This window comes from Pelodiscus sinensis, chromosome 8, assembly GCF_052426305.1.
Source record: "Pelodiscus sinensis isolate ZL-2025 chromosome 8, ASM5242630v1, whole genome shotgun sequence".
In the NCBI taxonomy this organism is placed as follows: domain Eukaryota; kingdom Metazoa; phylum Chordata; order Testudines; family Trionychidae; genus Pelodiscus; species Pelodiscus sinensis.
Window position 1 is genome coordinate 36,917,954 of NC_143059.1, and position 25,313 is coordinate 36,943,266.

The window sequence follows — 25,313 nt, forward strand, 5'->3', positions numbered from 1 at the left end:
ATGTGTTATAATCAGGAGTGCTGGCTAGCACCTGGTGACTAACGGGTTAACTCATGTACCCAGCCAAGGTGTGGGGCAGTCAGACAATAACAATGCAGGTAGGAAATTCAAACTGGAAAAGAGGGGTTTTTCCTCTCTCCCTTCTTTGTTTGAGAGTAGAGCAGTTTCTCCCAGCTATTGAGGGAGATGTTTCTCTCTCCAAGAACAGGCTTCTTAAAATGGAAGTAGGGAAAGTTTAGATAGTCCATCAGGGCTTATTGTTTTCCTTATCTGGCAAGTTGGAAATTATGCCTGAGCTAAATAATTGTTTTGGTTTTTTTCGTTTTTGTAACTAAGTGTGACCGGGCAGCATCACCCCGCACCGCAAATCCCGCCGAGCAGGTGCTGCTCGGCACCTGTGAGGAGACAGCCCGGCGCTGCGCGGCATATTCACATGCCGTGCCGGGGCTAACAGGGCCGGCTGACGTGCCAGCGGACCGCCCCGAACACAGCGGTTGAAGCAGGGCTAGCACGGAGGCATTCCTACGCCTGGAGAGCCCCCACGCATCAGCCAACCTGCGGCGGAGCCGGCCGACCCCGCCCCCACCCTGGCAGATGGCGTCACGGAGGACGTAAGCAGCGGGACGTTTAAAATGCCGCTGCCATGACAAAAGGGGAGGGGGGAGAGAGGACGTGGGCCGGGTGGAAGCCCTGGGGGGAGGGCACCACGGGTCAGCACTTAAGGGCCTGGGGAAGGCCACAACCAGCAGGCGGGGCCAACCCCCTGGTCGGGGGTAGAGCAGCGCCGGCAGCCTGTCGGCCAAAGGCAAGGGAAACCTCCCGGCGTGGGTGAGCTGGGTGCGGGGAAAGGAAGCAGCCCAGGGCAGAGCCCAGTAGGGCTGGTGGGCTGACGCATTACAGCTGGATGCCCCGTCAGCCGGACTGGAGCTAGACGGTTCCGTGTCCTTAGGGCCCTGGGCTGGGGCCTGTGAGTGTGGATGGGCCTGGGCTCCTCTTTCCCCCACCCCACGGTCGTGGGAAGAAGGCAAAACCAGGAGAACATCTCAACAACCCATAGCAAGTGCGCGCGGTTGGTAGTAAGGCTACCCCCCCCAGGGGGGCACGGAAGCCGTGCCCCTCCGAAACACAAACGCCTCCACCCTACCGACGGAACTGGTGAAGCTGTTTGCCCGTGTCGGACTGCCTAAGGAAATACTCACAGACCAAGGTACGAACTTTACGTCTCGGTTAATGGGGGAACTATGCCGCCTGCTCCGAATCAAAAGTTTGTAGACTTCAGTGTACCATCCACAGACCGACGGTCTGGTTGAACGATTTAATCGGACACTGAAGGGAATGTTGCGGAGATTTACAGAACAAGACCCTAGAGACTGGGACGCACTGTTACCGGCATTACTGTTTGCGGTGCGGGAGGCACCCCAAGCTTCTACTGGGTTCTCACCTTTTGAATTACTGTATGGGCGACAACCGCGGGGGATCCTTGATGTAATCAAGGCGAGTTGGGAGGACATAGAGACCCGGGTAAGAGGGTCGCTACAGTATATACTAAATTTGAGACAGAAGCTACGGACGCTAGCTGATGTGGCTAGGGCCAATTTAGAAAGTGCCCTGGAAACCCAGGCCCACTATTATAACCGGGGAGCGTGCCTTAGAGTTTTTGAGCCAGGGCAGCGAGTCTTACTGTTACTCCCAACCCCGGGTTCAAAACCGGTGGCTAAGTGGCAGGGCCCTTTCGAAGTCGTGAGATGCATAGGGGAGGTAGATTACGAGGTTAAGTTAGCGGGAAGACCGGGAGGCACCAAGGTATACCATGTGAACTTACTAAAGGCGTGGAAAGAGCGAGAGGCCTTGTTTGTGAACCCACTTCCCCCTGACTCTGAGCTTGGCCAGGGAGAGGAGGGCCAGGCCACCCCGAGTATCTTACAGATGGGAGACGACCTCACTCCAGACCAACGCAAGGACCTGGAAGCCCTACTGAGCCGCTTCCACGATGTGCTGACAGAGGAACCAGGTCGCGCTACCTTGGCCCATCACCACATCGAGACCGAACCACAAAAGAAGGTATGAGATCCGGTTTGGCCCCTAACCAGGAAGATGTGGGAGCCGGTAAGGGAGGAATTACAGAAGAGATACAATGGGGCGTGGTGGAAGAGTCGTACAGCGAGTGGCACAGTCCCAATTTTGCGGCAATAGTGGCACCCTTGACGGACCTAACATGGGCCGCCCTACCCCAGAAGGTACAGTGGTCCCCGGAATGCGAGGAAGCCTTCCAGACGTTAAAAGACTGCCTGACCCGGGCCCCAGTGCTAGCACAGCCCAACTTTAACCATCCCTTCACCCTCTATACGGACGCCTTGGAAAGCGGAATAGGGGCGGTACTATCACAGGGGGAGGGAGTGGACGAACATCCCGTCGTTTACATTAGTCGTAAACTGTTTACACGGGAGCATAAGTACACAACAATAGAAAAGGAGGCCTTGGCGGTAAAGTGGGCGATTGACCTGTTGCGGTACTATCTTTTAGGTAACCGTTTCCGGGTGGTAACCGACCACGCCCCCCTGCGATGGCTACCAACTATGAAAGACGCGAACGCTCGGGTAATGCATTGGTACTTAACCTTACAGCCCTACGCATTTGACGTAGCCCACAGGGCCGGCACAAGACTCCAAAACGCAGACTTCTTTTCAAGGAGATACGAAGGAGAAGAGGACATAGAACAGGGAGCGGTGACTAATTTAAAGGGGGGTGTGTGTGACGGGACAGCATCGCCCCACACCGCAAATCCCACCAAGCAGGTGCTGCTCGGCACCCGGAAGGAGGCAGCCCAGCACTGCGCGGCATGTTCGCATGCCGCGCTGGGGCTGACAGGGCCGGCTGATGTGCCAGTGGACCGCCCCGAACGCAGCGGCGGAAGCAGGGCTAGCATGGAGGCGTTCCTACACCTGGAGAGCCCCCACGCATCAGCCAACCCGCGGCAGAGCCGGCCGGCCCCGCCCCCACCCTGGCAGATGGCGTCACGGAGGACGTAAGTGGCGGGACGTTTAAAATGCCGCCGCCATGACAAAAGAGGAGGGGGGAGAGAGGACAGGGGCCGGGTGGAAGCCCTGGGGGGAGGGCACCACGAGTCAGCACCTAAGGGTCTGGGGGAGGCCACAACCGGCAGGCGGGGCCAACCCCATGGTCGGGGGTAGAGCAGCGCCGGCAGCCTGTCGGCCAAAGGCAAGGGAAACCTCTCGGCGTGGGTGAGCCGGGGGCGGGGAAAGGAAGCAGCCCAGGGCAGAGCCCAGTAGGGCTGGTGGGCTGACGCGTTACGGCTGGATGCCCCATCAGGCAGACTGGAGCTAGATGGTTCCATGTCCTTAGGGCCCTGGGCTGGGGCCCGTGAGTGTGGGTGGGCCCGGGCCCCCCTTTTCCCCACCCCACGGTCGTGGGAAGAAGGCAAAACCGGGAGAACATCTCAACGACCCATAGCAAGTGCGCGCGGGTGGTAGTAAGACTACCCCCCCAGGGGGGAGGGGCCGCAGGTACCGTCGGGCGAGACTGGAACACTAAGCATTATAGCCCACGGGTTTTCCCTGAGTATCTATATCAATGGTGGCTCTTTCCATCTAACCAATTTACTATGCTTGCACTTGTAGTTTTATTTTAATAATAAAAGATTAGGGTTTTTTTTTTCTAATTAACTGGAATTGGTTGATTGTTTTGTCCTAAGGACTCAGTGTCTAGCTACAAGGGCATACCACCCTTGTGGTCTGTTTGCCTATGTTTTTCCCAATGCCAAGCAAAATAGAGGTTGGGGCGGAGGGACTGTACCTGAGAGGGGGGATTTCCCAAGTGATCTCTTCCCTGATTTTCTTGGAATTACTGAGGTGGTAGCAGCAGCTCCCCCCAAATATGGGTATTAGGATTTGGGGGGGGGGGGTATTTGTACCAGAGCTTGCAGAGGCAAGGTTTTGGAGTGCTCTTGCAGGCCCCCAACTTCTGTATTTGTGGCACCAGAGTGGGGAACAGCCTTGACAGCATAAACATATGTTCCTATATATGTGTGTGTGTGTGTGTGTGTGTGTGTGTGTGTGTGTGTGTGTGTGTGTGTGTGTATCGATCAATGTCTGCTCTCCCCATGTGCCAATGCAAGGTCACTGATATCTGTTCAATACTTCAAACAACACTGAGGCTGTAGATTATGAATAAACAACACAAATGTACCATTACTAAACAGTTAAAGAAATAGCAGAATTGTTTACCTGAAATTAATATTTTTGACAAATGCGTTCTCTAATTAAATCTCAGAACATCAAAATATAACACAACTGATGCCACAGTTAGGACCAAAGATGTACCGGACATTAGATTTCAATCTGAATTTCTTTGAACTTTGAGGTAGGGGCAGGCCCACTGATGGAAGGGAGGGCAACAGGGGCAATTGCCCCTGGACCTGGCAATTCAAAAGGGCCCAGAGCTTCTGGCTGGGGCAGTGGCCAGAGCCCCAGGCCCTTTGCATCACCTCCAAAGCCCTGTGCATCACGCTTTGGGCAGCCCTAAGGGTTATCTGTGGAGGACCGAAGACCCAGAAGTGCTGAGGGCTGGCTGCCCCAGCTGCACCTTTCTGCCTGTGGCCCTGCCCCTTCCAGGAGCATGAAGCCCTCACCTTGCCCACGGGCCTGGCAATTCCGTTGGCCATGCAGTGTATGATTGAAGACAGTATTCGGAACCTCTCTTCTGTATCAGAGATATGAAAAGCAGTGATTGTGAGGACTAATACACAGTGTCCACCACTAATATAACAGAAAATTAAAATGAAAAAAATATAATTTGGCTATGAACATCTTCAGGTATGGGAATCAGTAACATACAATGTCTTTCCCGGTTGAAGTATGGAAGAAAAAGTGTATTTAAGAATCAGGAGTACAAATGAATTTCTCTTTAGACATACTGATGTCATATTTAAAATGACAGACCATTTGTTTTGAATGGCATATTTGATGTACACATGAGAACCTGTAATATGTCCACATTTAAATGACATAAAAGGCCAAACACCAGGTACTTAAGAGTACTTAGAACCCTTTCTATCAGCCTCATTTTGGAAACTAATTAATATTCTTTTCCCATTGTTTTCCTTTCTTTTCCCTCCCCATCCCCTCTTTCTCTGCTATTTATTTGGACGTTGGACCCCTTAAATTACTTTGAAGAAGTGGGTTGTGCCCACAAAAGTTCATGATACCATCAACATTTTTTGTTAATCTCTAAGGTGCTGCAGGACTATTCATTGTTTTATAAGATGGTTTATCTGTTATATTTGCTGACTGTGATGGACAGTACTATTATGGTCATTGCTTTTACAAGACTGATACATTATGTAGGAAGTAGGATTTGTGAGGTGTCATTTGAAAACTCCTTTTCCTGAAAATTATTGTTCTGATAAAATGTGTATTCACACTGTATGTAAAGCTTTAAGCTTCTGCTGCATTACATTGCTGTAACATGTTCCAGAGTTAAAAAGGCAGACTAAGACAAGTTAGTCAAAAAAAGGTACACTGCTGCCTCCAGCCAGGTATCAGCAATATCAATTGGACTATCACCTTCCTAAACAGCTATTCCTTGGCAGGAAGGAAGGTGTGAATAAAATGTATATTACATTACAAAACATTTCAAACTTCATGGCCACAAAAGAATATTTATCACCTGCACCCCACTTGGGGGTAATTCTTAAACAGGGGAGAGTAGTATGGGGGAGGGCTCCATTTCATCTCATTTTTCTGCTTATTACATCAATGATTCTCAAAGAACTGCACTCGCAGGGAGTGATCCCAGGCTGAAAGGAGATCTAGCTGGTGAAATTTACAACAGCACATAGTGAGACAAACACCTTTGATTTTAAGTTCACTTTGCTTGTTAAGTTAGGTATTAGCTTGTGTATTACTTTTATTTTCTTTTTGTCTTTTATGAATCAATACTTGTAATCACTTAAAATCCAAAGACTATAGTTAATAAATGTATGACACTGTTTAATCTTAACCAGTGTGTTTGGAATACATTGTGTAGAAAACTCCATTTGGGATAAAATAGGCAGCACAGACTTCCCCTGAACTTCCATTGTTCAGTAATGTGCTGGACAGTACAAGCTACACATTTCTGGTGGAATAATGCAGGGACCACAGTTCTTGCAGGTGTCTCCTGAAGGTAGCTCATGCGTGATGATATGTCAGACTGCTCATATGTTTAGCTGGGAGTGAATTTACATGCTAATGGCTGTGTGAACAGGCTAAGGGTGAATGATCTGATATCAAAGCAGCGTAAAAGACACTTCACATTAGAGAGTTAAGGAGACACCAGTATTCAATAGTTCAGATGACACCATGGGTAATGTCACACTGATTATTTTTTCTTTTGTACTTCAACCATCAGATACAAAATACTGATGTAGACAAATTAAGAGAAGAAGCACAAAAAGAAACATTTGGGTTCAGACATGGCATATACATCACACCACTTCCTTAGTGAAAAATAACTTCCACCCAACTCAAAACTGCCAACACAGAAGCAGAACTGAATTATGAAATCCTGCATGTTCATTACACTCATACCTTTTCAAATTTACAGCATGTTCCTTGTAGTAACTTCCAGTAATATTTTTCCTAAAAAAAGGATACAAGACAACAAATAACTTAACTTAGCCTTCCCTATACCTGAGCTTTAAGTGTTTATTTTGGTTTTCATCATAGACTAACTTAAAGGTGGTGGAGAGCCTTAGAGAAATATCAGGGCATGTGTCTGACAGAGAAAACCACTTCAATCCGGAGAATAGTTTGGAGGGTAGGGTCATAATTCAAAAAGATCTGGACTAAGGATGTTAAGAGGTGGGTAACTGACTAATTGTAGAGTCAATACAATTTGTAACAACTACGCAATTAGTCACTAAGGGAAGGTGCTCTGTCCCAGCTCACACTGGTCTAGAAACCACCCCCACTGTGGCTTTGAAGTTTAAATGTAGTAGGAGGCATGTACACAGGCAGGAATGTTGTGAGCAAGACATGAGAAGTAATTCTTCTGCTCTAGTCTGCACAGATTAGGCCTCATTTGGAATATTATGTCCAATTCTGGGGACCACATTTAAAGAAAAATTTGGACAAATTGGAGAAGGTCCAGAGAAGAGCAACAAAAATGATTAAAGGTTTAGAAAACATGAGCTATGAGGGAAGGCTGAAGAAATGGGGCTTGTTTAGTTTGGAAAAGGGAAGACTGAGAGGGGACACGATAGCAATTTCCAAGAATCTAAAAGAGTGTTACAAGGAGGAGGGAGACAAATTGTTCTCCTTGGCCTCTGATTATGGGACAAGAAGCAATGGGCTTAACTTGCAGTAGGGGAGGTTTTGATTGGACATTAGGAAAGCTTCCTGTCAGGTTGCTTAAACACTGGAATAAATTGCACACAAAAAAATCAATATCTTCACCACAGCATATTTTGTAAAGAACTCCAAGATGTTGGTAGGGCTTATGGGATGTCTAGTCAGATAAATCAGATTAAACTCTGAGGGTATGTCTACACAACAAAGTTATTTCGAAATAACTTTGCCAGCATCTACACAGCCAAACCACTATTTCTAAATTAATTCGAAATACTGGAGGGCTTATTTTGAAATAGGTAAACCTCATTCCATGAGGAATAATGCCAGTTTCGAAATTGCTATTTCGAAATAAGCGCTATGTAGATGCTTATTTCAAAATAGAGGGCCTCCATCCCTTCCCAGGGTGCCCTGGTGGCCACTCTGGGCACAACCAAGAAAACTCCTCTCTCCTCCTCCCTCTTCCCCTTAAAGGGGTAGAATCTGGCCACAGTGCCTGTGCCCGCTCCAAGCCTGCCAGCCGAGAGCCAGTAGTCACTGACCAAGTGGCCCCAGCATGAGCCAGGCAGCCAGTGCCAGCCAGCCCTCCACCACTCCCTAGGACCAGTCTGCCAGCTCCCAGGAGCCTGCCAGGGGCCGGAAAAGGTCCAGTGCGGAGATCAAGGACCTAATTCAGGTTTGGGAGGATGCCTCCAATGTCCATGATCTCTGCACTAAACGGAGGAATGCAACCGTCTACAGGTGGATGGCTGCCAGCCTGGCCACCAAAGGCCACATGCGAACCCAGGAGCAGGTTCATGTGAAAATAAAGGAGCTGCAGCAGGTGTATGCCAGAGCCACAGGGGGCAGCTCCCAACCATGGGCAGATCCAGGCCCTTGCCCCTATTTTGATATCATGGACCACATACTGCGGGGCAGGACAGTCCATGCCCCCCCAGGTGGTCATCAACCCTGGGGCAGAACTTGCTGCCTCCTGCTGCTCCAGCCCTTCTGCCTCCCCAGCTACTGCTCCTCCTCCCACTCCTTCTCCCTTCCCACCCTCCCCACGCCCCCAGGGACACAGAGACCCTGCACCCACAGTGCTAGAAGACAATTGGGCTGGCGAAACCCCCAACTCTGAGCTTCTTCTCCCCTTGCTCCCCCTACTAGCTCCCTCCTACCAGGTTTCCCCCTCCCCTTTCCCACCCTCCCTCCTCCCCTCTCCCACCTTCTTTCCCCAGTCTCACCTCAGATTCATTCCCCCCACCAACCCCAGTTTTGTTAAAGAGGCTTTTTTGTAATGAAGACGTGTCTTTTGGGCTGTGTCTAGACTACATGCCTCTGTCGGCAGAGGCATGTAGATTAGACACATAGGCCAAGGCAAATGAAGCAGCGATTTAAATGATCGCGGCTTCATTTACATTTACATGGCTGCCGCGCTGAGCCGACAAACAGCTGATCAGCTGTTTGTCCACTCAACGCGCTAGTCTGGACGCTCCCCTGCCGACATCAAAGCCCTTTGTCGGCAGCCCCGGTAAACCTCATCCCACAGGAATAATGGGGCTGCCGACAAAGGGCTTTGATGTCGGCAGGGGAGCGTCAAGACTAGCGCGCTGAGCGGACAAACAGTTGATCAGCTGTTTGTCGACTCAGCGTGGCAGCCATGTAAATGTAAATGAAGCCGCGATCATTTAAATTGTGGCTTCATTTGACTTTGTCAAACAAACAAATCTACATGGCTCCGTTGACGGAACCATGTAGTTTAGACGTACCCTTGTTGTACAGCAGGAAGGGGGATTAGGGAGGGGTAAGTGGAAGGATGTGAGGGAGGAATGAGGCACAAGCCCCCAGTGGGGCACACCAGGGAGACTGTTACTGCCTGCAGAACGTGCTGCCAGGCTTGCACCAACATGTCCAGGAGAAGCACCAGCGTACCCAGGCGGGGCTCCGGCTCCATGCTGCAGAGTGCTGTGGTATCCTGAGTGAGGGCAATCAGAGCATTCAGAGAAAAAAAATGGTTTTGCTGTCTCTCAGCGAGGTAGACAAGCAAGCAGGTAAACCTTAGAACCGGCTGTCCGAGGGACAGAGGGGAGGGCGGTCCCTTTAAGCACAGGTCTCAGATAGCCTCAGGCAGCAGCCACACAAGGTAACTCCTGTCCTGGCCGGCCTTAAATGTGATTCAATGTCCTATAAGTGTGGACGTGCTATTTCAAAATAGCAAAAAGCTATCTCGAAATTTATTTTATGTCTATACGTGTTATTTCAAAATAAGATATAGTATAGCCATACCCTATTAGAGAGGGAATGTTTCTTTTACGAGGAAGGAATACAGCAGTTGAAGTTGGGTACAAACCCTTCATACCCTCAGACCATTTTAAGATTAGAAGAAGTGGCAACCTACACCTTGCAACCTCTTCAAAAATTTTTATTCTTTAATTTACTAGAACATCTTGAGGAAAGGTGGGTATGTCACTTTTCCCAGGAGTCTGCCATAGCCCCCTCTCCCAAAGGAATTTGAGAATACCTAGGGCAAATAATGGTGCTCTTATTGGTACAAAATGAAGCATCTAATTTGCTCAGAGATACAGTTGAATGTGATCATATCACCCCAGTGCTCCATTCTCTGTCTTGGTTCCCCAGTGCAAATTATCCAAGTCCACAGTTTGTCTTGATATTCAGAACCCTCCAGGAGACTAGCCCAAACTGCCTAAGATCTCAGATCTCCAGCCAGGACCACAGTCTCTTACAACTACATTACACTAAACCAAAATGTTGTCAAATAAGCAGGAGGTTCATGAGTGTCAGAGACAGAACTTTCATGGACACTAGACAGAGACTAAGGACACAAAAGAGATAAGGATAACGACTTTCTAACCAAAGTGCAAAATTATCTTCTTCAGCTTAGCTGAACAGAGTTACTGTTCAATTTTTAAATTACTTTGATAAGTGATGAGCATTATATAACTAAAACAAAGGCTGAAATGTTGAGAAGAACTGTAGAAGCTCATGAGCCCATACTTAAGAACCTTTTCCAAGCCTGGACTAAAGTTTAAAATTGCCATAGAGTCATATTTTGCTTGGAATCTGGTTTCAGTGTGAATTTTCCAGAGCCGTAATACCATCCACCACTTCCTTGACTAACACAATATATTCTGACCTCTTTGGCTTGTCTCCCAACCTTCAACCTTTGAACATGGGACACAAGACACAAGATAGTAGAACACCTGTTTTCTTGGGCATCAAGCAGTAGTTGATGATTATATTGATTTCAATATAAAACTTATTTCAAAGGGATATTTTTCCCACTGTTTTAAAAGAAAAGAAAACTGGACAAACCAATTCCATCCCTCAGCCATGAGGACTCCTCCTCCCATTTGTCAGCAGGCATTAAACCTGGACTTTCAGATATATAGAGCAGACTTATCAATTCAGCTAAAGCAATGGTTCCCAACCACCAAGCCACAGACTGGTGCAGGGTCGCGAACTGCTGGCTGCCAGCATGCTGCCAGGTCATGCCCATGCCATGTAGATATGTGCTGTCCCTGCTCCTGGGCTGCAAGACAAAACTGAGCCTCATGGGCTGCCCCACTCCTAAGCAGCACTGGCTCCTCTGGGCTGCAGGCAGCGCTGTGGAGAGAGCGGAGCCCAGTTGGCATCCGGCTCCTCACCCGCTTCCCCCCGCCATTGGCACACATGGAAGGAAGTGGTGCACATGGTGCTGGAATCCCGATGGTGTGGAAGGAAGGTGCCGCTGCTTCCAGGGAGTTGCTGTACATGAGGAGCAGAAGAGGTAGCCACCCCTGAGCTGCCCCAGGCCGGGCAGAAGCAGGAGGCTGGGCACTGGCTGGCAGGAGTAGGGGACAGAGCCGCAGTCAGGAGGAGCTTTGATCACATGCATGTCATCACTCCCCACCCCCAGCTTCGGGCGCTGATGGCAACAAGTGGGCCAGGAACGCAGCCTGAGTGTTCCTGCGCTTGCATGTGTATGAATAAAATTCTATTGTTCTTTTTATTTTTCTTCCACTATATGCTCACATTATTTGTTGTCCAATGTTTCAAATTACTGCAGGAAATACAGGAATTGAAGGTACTTGTACTTATAAACACGTAAGTACCATTTCCACAGCATCTTTGTAAGTACGTCTGTAATGGCATACTTGGCACTTGTATACAAGTCTTTCTTTTAGAAGAACTTAGAGCAACACCATGCACAGGAAGTGTGTACAAGAAGCCAGAGATTATGGCTGGTGCATGCTCAGGCCCTAGGGAGCTTAGAACCACACAGATCCAGCTCACGGATCCAATTTCAGCTACCTAGTGATCATCAAAGTAAGAGAGCTCAGCCAAGACTGTGCACACTCTCCAAGCCCCAAAGTGCCTTTGTTGCTCTCAATTAACTTATTTGCAAGATGGGAATGATACTTGAATATCTTCTAGGGGAGATGCATATGTATGAGGCTGTGTTCCATAATAAATGCATAGAAATACAAACTGCTATTTGTAGCAGTGACACAAGGACTCACAGTTAAAGAGTACGTGGGTAAGGATCCTCCCATTCTTGTGGAACATTGCCTGACTTTGTGGGACCAGTGAACAGAAAGTCTGACAATCAAAACGCTAAATGCCCACAAAATATAGCACACTTAAAAGTCCTGCTTCCCATTTCTCAACTCTTTCATTCTATCTGAAGTAAGCTAAAATCTTCTTTGCATCACTGTAAACTTCACTCGCTTCTCATTTTCGTTCTGCAGTTTCTAGACTTTTTTCCACATCTAGATTAATAAACAAGTTTTTACGTCATATTTCTAACTTCAAATGTGGTAATTCTATATGCACACAAATAGAACATACACATCCAGCAGATTGTAACTTTTCTAAACATGTTACAAGATGTGTCTTGCATAAAGCATCTTTCAGTTATGCATATTCATAAGCATATTTCCATAAGGAATATTGGTTGTGCATAGTCACATTTCCCTCTCTCCTCTTAGCTCCATGCGCTGCCTCTATCCTCAGGCACCACCTCTTAGAGCTCCCAATGGCTAGGGACCGTGGCCAATGGGAGCTGTGAAGCTGGCAGTGCACAGAACTGGGAACTTAGGGAGAGATATATGACCAGTTCCAAGCAGCTGGGTAGGGAGCCTGCCAGCCCCACTAGCCGTCCTCCCTAATCTCACAAGCATCAATGGGGATCCTAGGCTGTTCCCACCTAAGCTCTTGCACTCCATCCATCCTAGCACCTGCAGCCAACTCCTAAGCACTCATGGCACTCCCAAGATTTAGTCAGAGGTATAATACAAGTCATGGACTGGTCACAAGGCCTTGAATTTTAGTTTACTGCCAGGTGACCTGTCCATGAGTTATACTAAAACTATCTGACTAAAACATAGACTTAGTGAGAATGCTTAAAAAACTACTAGTCCTGCAGCACCTTAGAGACTAAAAAAATGTAAATAGTTTCATCTGAAGAAGTAGGTTGTGCCCACAAAGGCTCATACCACCATCTACATTTTTTGTTAGTCTCTAAGGTGCTGCAGGACTAGTTAAGTTTTTTCGGTTGCAGACTAACCCAGCTATCCCTCTGAAACTTAGGGTATGTCTACACACCATCCTAGTTCGAACTAGGGTGGTAATGTAGGCATACCGCACTTGCAAATGAAGCCCAGGATTCACGAGGATTTCCACGAGGCGTACAGATAGTTCGGAATGGCTTGCTAGTTCGAACTATCTAGCCCGTGCCGCGCGTCTACACGCGGCACGGGGTTCGAACAAGCCGGCATTTAAAAATGGCGCCGGCCGGCTTATGCAAATGAAGCCCGGGAAATTCAAATCCCGGGCTTCATTTGCAAGTGCGGTATGCCTACATTACCCCGCTAGTTCGAACTAGCAAGCGTGGTAGTGTAGACATACCCTTAGTGAGGATGGTTTTACATTACAGTAATGGAAGTAGCAATATTATTTAGGAGCCTATAGTGTGCTTTTTTCCCCTTTAAACATTTAAGTTGATAATGTTATAATAATAATGTTTCTTGAACATATTATTATTTACAGCATTGAACTGTCTTAATCAAAATTGTTTCATAAGAATTTCCTCAATTTTCATAGACATAAAAATTCTCTCCTAAATGATGCACCAAGATGTACTCCTCTAGAGGTCACTTTATAGCCTAAGGCAAGGCATCTATTGCTCTATTCATCTGGGTCAAGGGAGAAAGGAGGCATAGCATGCCACTGCATTCCCTGGCATAGGCTACCTGCATCAGTGGTCAGGGCTTGAACGGTGGGGTATGTAAAAAGACAAGGACTGAGCCAGCTTAGATAAGGAGACCACCCAGGGAGCTATTTACTAACAATGGACAAGATAAATTAGGAACAAAGACATGAGCTAAAGAGTAGGTTGAGCACGGACTAACTAAGCAAGCTGTACAGGGATTGCTTTGTGAAAAGGAAAAGAGGTAGTCAGAGCTCTATATCCATAATGAGATGAATTTACTCTGGGAGACAGAAGGAGAGGGTAAAGGAAAAGTACTCTGCTCTATGACAGCATTTCAAGGAATGTGGCAAGTTGAACCTTTTTAGCAGTGTGTGCTAAAGCAAAACAAAGTCTCAGGAAGACTTGTAAAGGCAGGGGATAGCATGTCAGACAGCAGGGATAATGACATTATGACTCTCTCTGAGTGCAAGACTGTAACAGATTCATGCCATTAGTGCAGGAAAACAACAAAGGACTATACCAAACTCTACATATGCAACAATGTTAACAGGGAAATGTTCTGTGCTTGAAATAGAGGCCTCCTTCAATGTGATTCCTTAGGGTTAATTAGACCCAATGCCCATTATAAAAAAAAAAAAAACCAAGCGCACATGTCATGGCTCCTTCCCCACTCTGGCATGATAAATGCAGAAGTGGGGGCCAGCAAGTGTACCCCAAAGCCTTATCTACCAGGCTTTGGTATCAAACTCCCCCCAAAATCTTAAAAACCTAGATCTTGGGAATAAAACTTCTGCTGCCACCACCCAAATTTTGATAAAGAAATCAGGGGAAAGATCATTTGGGAAATCTTACCCCTAAAATAAAAATCAAGGCACACAATTAACCACTGCCAGGTTAATAAAAAGAAAAGAAAGAACTTTTATTATTACAACAATATTCCAGTTGCAAGTATAATGACTAGAGAGGAAGGTAACAAAATATACTCATGGAGAAACTCCATGGGACTAGAACTTAGTTACAAAGAAAAGCCAAAACATCTTTTAAGCAATGCCAGATCTCAGATCCCATACCCAATCCTTAAAACAATAAAACCTAACGAAACTACCTAAACTTTACCCTACTTACAGAAAATGAAGAATGGTGTCTTGGAAAGAGAGAGACATGCTTGTCCTTCTCTGTAGCTGCAGAGAACTCTCTGAGACACAAAAGGAGAAGAGAAAAAAACCCAAATTCCTTTGTCCCAGTTTGAAAAGTCCCACCTACATTCTTATTGGTCACTCCACCTGGCTAGGTGTAGTTAACCCCTTAATCCCCAGGCTGCTGGCTAACCCTCATAATCATGACAGCACACATTAATAATGTACATTGAGAGCGTAATACAGTCCATAGGAAAACGTGACCTTAAAATAACTGATCTAGAAAATAAGATGCTACCATCTGAAGTTTGTGGTGATAGATGGAGACCACAGAGTCTCATTGAGAAATAGAGCCTTACAAGCCATGAATCTGATCTGGCACAGCATCAGAATTTGTTGTTGTAGTGAAAGAAGCCAAAAAAGAAGGTATCTCAGGGACAATAGAGACCATTTAAAAAGCATACAGGGGTATTTACAAAGGGCAATGAGCACTCAAGGGAAAGCTGTGACTGGAAGTAAACTCCACAATAGGACGTCTGTGCTTACCATGAAGGAAAATTCCAGTGGCGCTATGTAATACAGTAAGCAAGGAGCTCAAAATTCTACAGAGCTGGAGGTACCACAACACTCCCACAGGCCAGCAGAGCCGCGTGAACAGCAGAGAGATGGTAAAGAAACCATAAGGCAAAATTACACATCTGAATAGTCCCAAAGTCACTGACCCAGGCATTGAAAGGATGCCACCATCTACTTTATGGCCTCTTGCAAAGCTCTCCAAAGCCAAAATCTCTATAGTTTGTGGTGCAAGGAATGCTTTGTGGAACATAAGTCTGGTTAAAACCTCAAACCTTTGCAACACCATTTGGTCACTAAGGTTGGATATACCAGTGAGCGTAAGCCCTGCACCAAAGAAAATTCACTCAAGTGCTGGAAGGCTAGCCTGGGGTGAAAGTAAATGCTGTGATGTCCTCATTGTGGGTGAAGGGAGCAGAAATACAGGAGCTAAACAAAACCTCGACAGAAAACACAAGCTTTTCTACAGCAATTGAGAATGTAAAATTCAACCCAGAAAAAATGCCACTCAGAAAAGGTGAAGTGATGTACATTGGACATCTACTCACAGCAGGGAGGAACTGAAAGCAGATGCCAAGAAGATGAAGATCACCAGAGACACATCCAATCCAGTGGAAGTGAAAGTGATACAGAGAATCTATTTTTCCTCGCAAGCATCATCCAAGTTTTGTCCATATGGTTGCAGTAGTGAAACCCACACATCAGCTCACAAAGCAAGATGTTCAGTGAGACCAGGAAGGTGATAGCTTCCAACAGAAGTACTCTTACCACATGAGGTACCTACCCAATCATGGGAACAGAAAGGAGTTGATTTATTTAATATTCAAGGGGAAGCAGTAAGTAATTACAGTTAGTGTTCCCTCTAAGATTTTCTATTTATGTGCAGAATAAATATTGTTGTGAGCACCAAGGCATGCACGTATGTGCACCACCAATAGTGACATATGGTGCTGGATGTGGTCAGCTGTGGGCACTCTGCCCATCATCTGGGCAGCACCTGAATCTCTCCTGACTAGCCACCCAAATGCTCAGCTTGCAGGGAACACTGATTACAGTATATTATTCAAACTTCTGGGAGGTTTATGCCTTGCCCAATACAACCAGCAAGTCAGCAGTTGGAAAGTTGAATGCTCACTTGGTATATGAGCATTCTGGATATGGCATTCCATTTGCCTCAGAATTTCCATACAAAAGGGGAGTTTGACCACTATACTTTCTCCTCAGTATATCCACAAAATCATAGTAAGGCACAATCAGCTGTAAAGGCATCTAAGGGACTCTTACACAAGGCTGTTTCTTCTGACTCAGAGCCCTTCTTAACATTTTTGGCACACAGGAATACATCATTAAGAGGCTGCCAAAATAGTTGCCAATGAAGAGAGACCTGTTACAACCAAAAGGATGGAGATACTATCACGAGGAGATGGCCAACAATGCTGGCTCTAGAGAATGGCTGGTCTGCCAGCCCTGAAGACATGAATGCCTGTGAGGTTGAAGACAGAGATACACTAGAAAAAGTGGACTAAAGGAGTTGTGAGTGTTACAAGATCAAACAGTGACTACGCAAGAGATACAAGTGATCTGAAGGACCAGGAGGCAGTTATGAGCCAGCAGACAACAAGAAGAGAGAGCCTACAGAGATCCAGAAGCCAACCCCACAGAAATCATTTGCTAGAATGGGATATAAACCTAGGTAACTCCCTGTGAGATCCTCTGTTGAGGAAAACAAGCTACTTAAGACTGTAATCAGCAGAGCCTGAGGTAAAAGAGAAGAATCTACAGTACTTAGCTATGTGCCGGGGTAGGGCATCAAATATTAGTTACTGTTCATATTAAAATATTTGTACAATAGGAAAGTTGTGTCATGATCAATGGAATTAGAGAGTAAGAAAGTACATGCTCTCTGGAGGGACTGTTATTGACAGAACACCAGGAAAATAAGGAATGTGAGCAGTTGATCTGGAAACCATGCAGACATATAAAGCAGTGCACAGAGTTTAGTGAAGTCCAACATAACCTGCATTCAGCGTCACCTTTTTGTTAATGAAAGAAGGACAGTTTCTGCAGAATCATTAGTCCTTCCATCCATGTAGTTGGGTAGAAGAGGACATACCAGTCAGTTCTCTCATGGGAGCTAGTGCAGAATCAAGGAGAGACTTAGTCACAATCTGTTGTCTGTGCTGCTCTTGGCAGAGGACAGCTATTTGCCACCTTTTACTGAGGGTTATTGATAAAACTACAGTCTAGCCTAAGGAATTTAGCAGATCTGGAATTATCTTATCAAAGTGTAGGAAAAAACACAGTGGCAAACCAGAGATTAGGAGCTTTATAATCTACCAACATTCTCAGATCTGCAGGGCTCTGGAATTCTGCAAATATAAATAACAAATAGAATTAAAGAAAAATTAGGACTCAAATTTCAAGGCACAGGGATTTGAACTGTCAAAACGCCACTAAATCTAGTGTAGCTAGCATGTTTTACAAACCTCACATGTCTGACAAGAAATGTTTCAGCCTTAATCGTGGAATCAGTATTGTTTCTTCATGATAAATGGATATCAATGCAGCACAAGGGCAGTTAAGGGTTATCACGATGTCCATGAAATGGATAGTGTAATGTGTACAGGAAAAAAGTGACAACAAAAGAGGTTTGTTTTTACAATACATAGTGTTTAGACTGCTAGAAAATTATGACCTGTAAGGAACAGGGGCGGCCTGTGGATGTAGGCAACCTCAGCAGTTGCCTAGGGCGCCGTGTTTAATGTAGCGCCCAAATGATGACGTCACACCATTAAGGACTATGGAGGCAGGGCGCCGATCGCGCATTCCGCCTAAGGTGCCAGTTGCCGGCAGCTCTCCTCGAGCCACTCCTGCTAAGGAAACAGCACTTGTATCTCATTCACATATATAAAAGTCTGCATCTGAATGTTGAACTAAAAGCTAGAAATAGACACTGCATTAACTGTTACCCAGTGCTGTACATGAATAACTTCAGTTAACATAGATGAGAGTTAGAAGCACAAGAGAAGAATAACTTCTGGGGGAATTCTGCTTCACTGTGTGTAATTCATGTCCCCTGCAGAAAATAACAGGGAAACAATGGGAAACACAAAAGCAGTCACATAGTCCTCACAGCAGCACAAGCACATCCTTTCCAACAGCTAATGGAGAGGTAAACACCACAGGGATGGGGGTGCTTATGGGCATAGTTTAGGAGGGACTTGCCCCCCCCCACAAACAAAAATGAGACATAGGGTGCATGCAGGTCACATGTCACCTTCCCCCAATTCTGTGAACACAGAGCTGCCTGAGGAAAGGAGAGAACCTTTCTGACTCTGCAGTTGAAGGTCACCTCCTTGCTCCTAATCCCTGTTGCCCTCACCTTCTACATATGCTGAGTGCCCTATGTGGTCACCATACTGTTTTCTGTACAATGGTGAATGTATGCATTGGGGCAGAGCAAGGGGGGTTGGGAAATGAAAAGGGGAAGCAAGAACCTGGCATCTGATTCCCCCTCAGCAGCAGGAACTAGGGTACCCCCTATTATCCAGGCCAATCGAACCCCTACCCTGATGAGCCTACACCCCTTCTGCCAATGGACCAACCTGATAAGCTCTCTGCACCCAGACTTCCACCCCACCAAGCCCCACTTGCTCAGCACCCAGACCTCCTCCAGAGTCCCCCACTCAAACCTCCCCAATGAGCCCCATCTATTTTAATGCGGACCCATTGCGTCTGCAAACAGAACCCTCCCCTGCACATCCAAATCCCCCACCAAGCCACTCATACCCAGATTGCCCCACAAAGAACTCTTTCACCTCACATCTGGATCTCCCCAAACTAAGCCCTTCCTTATTTAGATCCTGCTGGAGTAAGCCTGCCAAACCACACCCGATGTGCCTGGCATGGAGGGACATGACCCCAGGGTGTTTCTGGGACTGGCCAGGCCCTGGCATGGCCTTAGGATTGAGTGCAGCCTCACTGCTGAAACCCTGTCCTGGCTGGAAGTGGGGAGAAGCTGTTTCAGAGTGATTTCCCTCCTCTGTGCAGCCAGTGATCAGCGCTCTCCACTGCATGCTGGAGCCTCCATATTTATTTACTTATTGACAAATAAAATAATATTGTGCACAATATTTTTATATTTTGGTGCATTTTTTTAATTTTGGGGGGAATAATTCCCTCAGGAGTACATAATAGAATCCACAAAAAGAAAGATTTCAACATATATTGAAAAAAATAGTGTTGATAGTAAATTAAGGAAAGGTTTCTCCAGTGAATTTAACACATTGAAACTAACTTTATAAACAAACAAAAACTTTAAAAAGCAGAACTATTAAGATGCATACATACCTAGCCAAAGCAAGCAAATGATCTTGTGGTCATAACCCTGTTTTGACCCACTGGATAAAATCTCCTTTCAGCTCCATTATTTTTGTTGCCACTCCTTATATTATGTCCAAGCACAGAGTGAAATGATTTTGTTTCATGATTTTGTTTGAAAAATGCTAAGGAGCTATATAAATAACATATATTAAATTAAGTTAGAAGATCAGCCAAAGACAAAGAGATTCACTGAGGCTCAAAACCATGACTTCCTACATAAAAAGCTGTAGCAGAGACAAAGGTACACTGAAAGCCCCATAGTATGGAGGCCTCAATAGTCTTAGCACTTCTAGTAGGGGAATGTGCTCAGAGTGGGCAGCTGTAACTCAAGAAATTATATACTTCTGGTGGCATAATATAGGCCAGAACTTCCAATGAAGAATTAAACTCTTTTTTGTATGCCCCAGATTCTAGTGGCAAAATGGCAGGTGTCAGGCCTCTTTCTTTGCATTCCTGTCTATACATTCATCCCAAAATTCAACAGAGTCAACATTAATTCTGTAGATATTTCCCCTCAAGTTTACTAAGGGTTAATGCTGCGTGGAATGTCTGTCACCAGTCAAGCCCCTTGCACATAATAGTAGAGTTGTGTTAGCACCGGTTTGGACTTTCAGCATTTTGAAAAGCTTTTATATAAAAACATGGCATTAAACAATTCATATAAAGCTTATTAACCGTAACTTATCAGGCTGCATAAAGAAATCATTGAGAACACATGTGTTCTGTTTCAAGCTGATGTGTTTTATGTTGAGTCAGAATGATTTTCTGACATCTCCTACAATCAAATTATGAGTTTTTTAAATTGCATGCCTTTTCATATAATATGGGTAAAACCTGTTCAGTGAGCTGGCTTTTGACTCTCCCATTTACTAATTCACCGTGTAAAATGCTGTTTTAATGCACAAAACATAAATGTCAAATGCTGATGGAATCAAATGTGCCTTGAGAAAAGAGTTAGCTTTAAAAGGATGAAGAATTTTGCAATTGGAGAGCATTATTAAGAGTTTGGCAAGAAATTTTGTACAAAAGCATGACTTACTGCCTTGAGCAGCCTTTTGTTTAAAAGGAATAGGCTAAGTATATGAAATTAATTCATAGATATGGGTATTGTAAATGTTTTCCAGTACATGGTTCAGAGACTTGAACTGGTATGGCATGCACAGTTCAAATTACTTTTTTCTTCAATGTTTACCTGATCAAAATGTTTATAAGAGTCGTTTCTGGCAAGGAATAGGGAAGTAACTGTATACATGTATATTTAGTTTTCCAAATCAGATCAGACCCATAGCCCATCTAGAACAGCAGCCCGTTTCTGACAGTGGCCAATGCCAGAGGCACTTATCTTTGAAGCCTTTCATACTAGCCACTCTAAGAAACATGATACTTTATTAGATAAACTCCTGGTCTGATCCAGTATGGCAATACCTTTCTTCCTATATAGTTTAAGAGTGTGTGTGTTTTTTTTTTTTTTCAAAAGAAATATCTAGAAAATGTCACACATGTGCATGTCAAGTCTTAGACCAAGTCAGGAGCTCCAGAATATACATCCAGACCCTCCTTTTTCAGGGGGATGACTACCAACAGCAAAGGGAACTCACTGTGCCCAGCACCTATAAATATCAAACCACAAGATTCTCAGAAATATTGTGGCTACCCAAGAATAGATGGCCCTTCCACTCATTCACCATGTTGTTCCTAAGGGAAAATAAAGTTGCCTTGTTAGTTACTTTAGTTGTATTAGCAGACATTATGAATCATGATGAATCCATAGTCACTCTCCATTACTCCTAAATAATAATTTGTTTCACTTGCATGCTGTGTCTTACATCTCAGGCTCATGGTGTGCATTATAAACATTAGTTAACTTAGCCTCACAGCACTCCAGGAGTATTATATTACCACCATCCTAAAGTGAGCACTTCTGATCCCCAGTCCTTTGCCTTAGACCATCTTTCTTTCATTATGCTCTCAACTTACATCAGGATCCATGGCACAGACTCAGAGAGACTTTTGTAGCCTTCGGTTAGTACTAGTAGATCTCAGTGTAGGATCAGGGCTTTAGCTCACATTGAATTCTAATACTAGTATACCAAAAATGAACAGACCATGCAATCAGTCAGCAATCATATATTAGTAGTGTTTCATCTTTTTCAACCATTTTCCCTGTGGATAAAAATAGATCTGTGCCATGAAACACACTTTTCATCTGGGTGTAAGCTGATAAAATGAAAGGGAAATATTTAAACGGAATGGTCAAAGTGTCAGGGTTACAAACCATACCTTCCATGACATACACCAGTGAACCCACATCTCCTTCTTTGATGATGCAACTGTCTTTGCCATATTCCACTGGATACATACAATCCACAATCTCCTGGATCTGAGATAGTTCTAGATTCTTCATGAAGTCATTGTCAAGGATTGCCTCCTTTATTAGATCCTTGGACCTATGGTAAGAAAGGCAAGATTTATCCACTTGTCTGACATTTTAGTTTATTAACAGAATGTGAAGTTTAGCACATTCACACAGTGCCCTGGTGCGCTGATGGATGCATTTGCTTGTAAAGATTCCAATACTTTCCCAACAAGTCTGAAAGCAAAGTCCATCTGTGAAGAAATGAAAAATACTGAGGGGTGCGTGTGTGTGCTTGTTAACTTGTTCTATTTATGATAAGCATTCACTTAGTTATGCCATGTTTGAAACAGAAGTAGAGGTAAAGACTTATAATCATCATGTTTTTTAGCTACAGGTTTCATGTTTAGAATAACATAACTATTCCAGTATTTATTCTCAACATACAGAACAACAAATGAAAAATTTAAGACTTTGTGATTTATAGTTTATTATGTTTTCATAATAATGACAGAATAGAGAATACAAAAAGTTTCAATAATGTACATGTTGGACATTCCTTCTGTAGTATTAAGGATAATCCAAAAGTTTATTAAATACAATATAGAAAACGTTGTTACAGAAATAAAACTTAATATCTTTGGTTACATATTAGTGGTATCTTCAAGGAATTGTATTGTCACTACATACAAAAATATACAGTTGCTGAGGATTTTGCATGCAATTGCTTTAGAAATAGAAGTCAGAGGTTCTCAGTTTAATTAGCAACTTTTGATGGAATTAGCAGGAAAACAGTTTATTGTCAACATATATAATTATAAAAAGGTATAAATTATTAACAAGTTATTTTAACATCCTTATATTAATACTCTGGTATGTATAAGTGAATGTACAATTTAACCATTTTTTCCTGAAATACTTCAGTATCTCTGCCACAGCACAAGATAGAAAATATGTGACAAACAGAATTGTTTCTTAACATTTACAAAGTTTTTACTGAGGTGGTATCAACTCCTCCTACTTCTAAGATCATATGCTGCATTGAGGCACTTAGGTGTAACAGTTTAATTATGCTTAAAATATTTCCCCTCAGATTGTCTATCAAGTCCATCCTAATCCATCTCCGAATACAGAGAGTAATGTTAAGACTATCACAAGCTTCTTAGAGGATTTTGTACAAATGAATAGTTGAGGATGGTGTATGTGTACAAATTAGGGCTTAAATAGGATCGTTTAAATAAGGATGGTTTGGAAGGGATAGCTATGCCTTTAACCCATCTGTATTTGATATCTTTGTCTATAGCATTTGTGCAATCACTTTTACTCCATATGTTGGCATTATAGAACCATTTGATTAGAGGGCAAGTGATTTTTACTTTAGAGAGCAGACACCAACAAAACAAAACTGTCACTACAATAAGCTGTGATTTTTAAAAAGTGAGTATTAATATTCAGCAAGTCAATCACAATCTGGTATTGGAGAAAACAATTCTTCCTAATACCATCTCTTCCTTACTCCAATATTATACTGGACAATTTGCCAGGTCCATGAGGTGAGGAGTGTGTGGCCCAAAATGGGTCATTGGCCTGTTCCAGAAAGACAATGCCTGTAGGAATCTGAAAGTTAAAAATTCATTTCAAACTCAATCTACAATACACAAGATTTAAAAGGTGTTTTATGGTATTGAAGAATATTGACTTGATTAATTTGACTTGAATCTATTTCTGATTTCACTATACACCAGATGATTATTTGAATTAAATGAAGTCTCATGATTTCCTCAATAAAACTGACATCAAAACAGGCCCCTCATTTAAAAGGCTCAGATGTCCATGCTTTAGGTGGTCTGATTATTTAAAGGGTACATCCCCATGTAAGTCACTGCTATATTGACATTCAGACAGAAGAGCATATTTTATTCCCACCCATTATGGGGCAGATACTTTGTCAGGGTAAATGGTCATCATTCTGCTGAAGTCATATTTTCAATGGAGCAATGACAATTGATGGCAGCCAAATGATCTGCCCTTTTTAGTTAAAGTTATCTCAGTGCTGAGGCCCCTCACCAAACTGAATGTGGCACTTAAGTGATACATAAAGTGGGAGTGAGGAATGTGGGAAACATGCAGAAAACACAACATCTTAGTTTCTCCGCCACTGTTTCCAAAAAAAACATGTTAGTGTTCAAAGAATGTTCAAAGAATCCCACCCGGGGGCTTTGTGTTGAGCCCCATTTAAACCAAAACTGTACCACGGGCCTCATGCTGCTCTAGAACATGTGGGTGGATGATTGGTGGCTACCTAGCTCCTTCCATCCTCCCTATTCATGAAATGGATGCTGCAGTGTTGCTTCCACCTTTTCCTTCTGCTTAACTCCTCGGTGTCCAGTCTAACTACTAAGGGTAGGTGTAGGGCCATGCAAAGAGCCTGTACACTGGGGTGAAGTTTACTTTATGAAAATGTAAAACTGGCAATATAAATCAAAATTTCTTTCAAGGCAACCACATTTTCTTGAACAGGAGCCAAGCTGTGGCTCTAGAACAGAGCTATTCAACTTTGGAAGCCCTGGGGGCTACAGCAATACTCACAGCACATGCCGAGGGCCCCAACCTAAGTATTATTGCATGTGCATGCAAATATATATGCAAATAGCTTCTTTCACACAATGCCCCAGCACTCCCAGCACCTCCTCCCTGGAGGCTAGAAAAGCCGACACCCTGTACCCGTCTGTTCCAGCCAACCTGCCTGTTTGCATCTTTCAATGCTCACCCGCCTAGGAGACACCTCGCTATTGTGGAGAGTATTCCCAGTGGAGGCCACGTTCAAAGAATCCCACCCGTGGGCTTTGTGTTGAGACCCATTTAAACCAAAACTACCGCGGGCCACAGGCCTCATGCTGACTAGCCTTGCTCTAGAAACTTAAAACAAGAATGAATTTAGAATATATGTTGTTAAAAATACACTTGTTTTGCTTACACTATAAAAATTGTCTTTCAAAGTAAGTCTTGTGGATATTATTTCATACAGCATATATGTTTCAATGGTACTGGCAAAACAACTCATTATGTCAGACATCAGTTTTATTCGTTAAATGTACTATATAGCTCTCATTTTTCTATTTCCTTGATATACTCTAAACAAAACACTTTGCAAGCACAAACAGCACTGATCTAATTGATGAACACAGCATAGAGAACACTAGCCTTTCCAGTATGACTTAGAAAAACAGCTAGCCTAACTTTGTTCAAAACTTTTCACTTTCATGAAATTTAATTAAAATGTCATCATTACGATTACTAGGGAAAACAATAAAACAACCCAGAACATA

At 44.3% G+C, this 25,313-nt stretch overlaps 1 protein-coding gene across 2 annotated transcripts in view; it reads right to left on the bottom strand.

Annotated features, from left to right (window-relative positions):
• The window catches only part of PRKG1 (protein kinase cGMP-dependent 1), a 935,506-nt gene that overhangs the window by 773,376 nt on the left and 136,817 nt on the right, over window positions 1-25,313 (bottom strand). For both annotated transcript variants that reach the window (XM_075935047.2, XM_075935046.2), the window contains exon 2: window positions 21,912-22,078. In XM_075935047.2, the coding sequence (XP_075791162.1) occupies window positions 21,912-22,078 (167 nt within the window). The remainder of the gene's footprint in view (window positions 1-21,911; window positions 22,079-25,313) is intronic.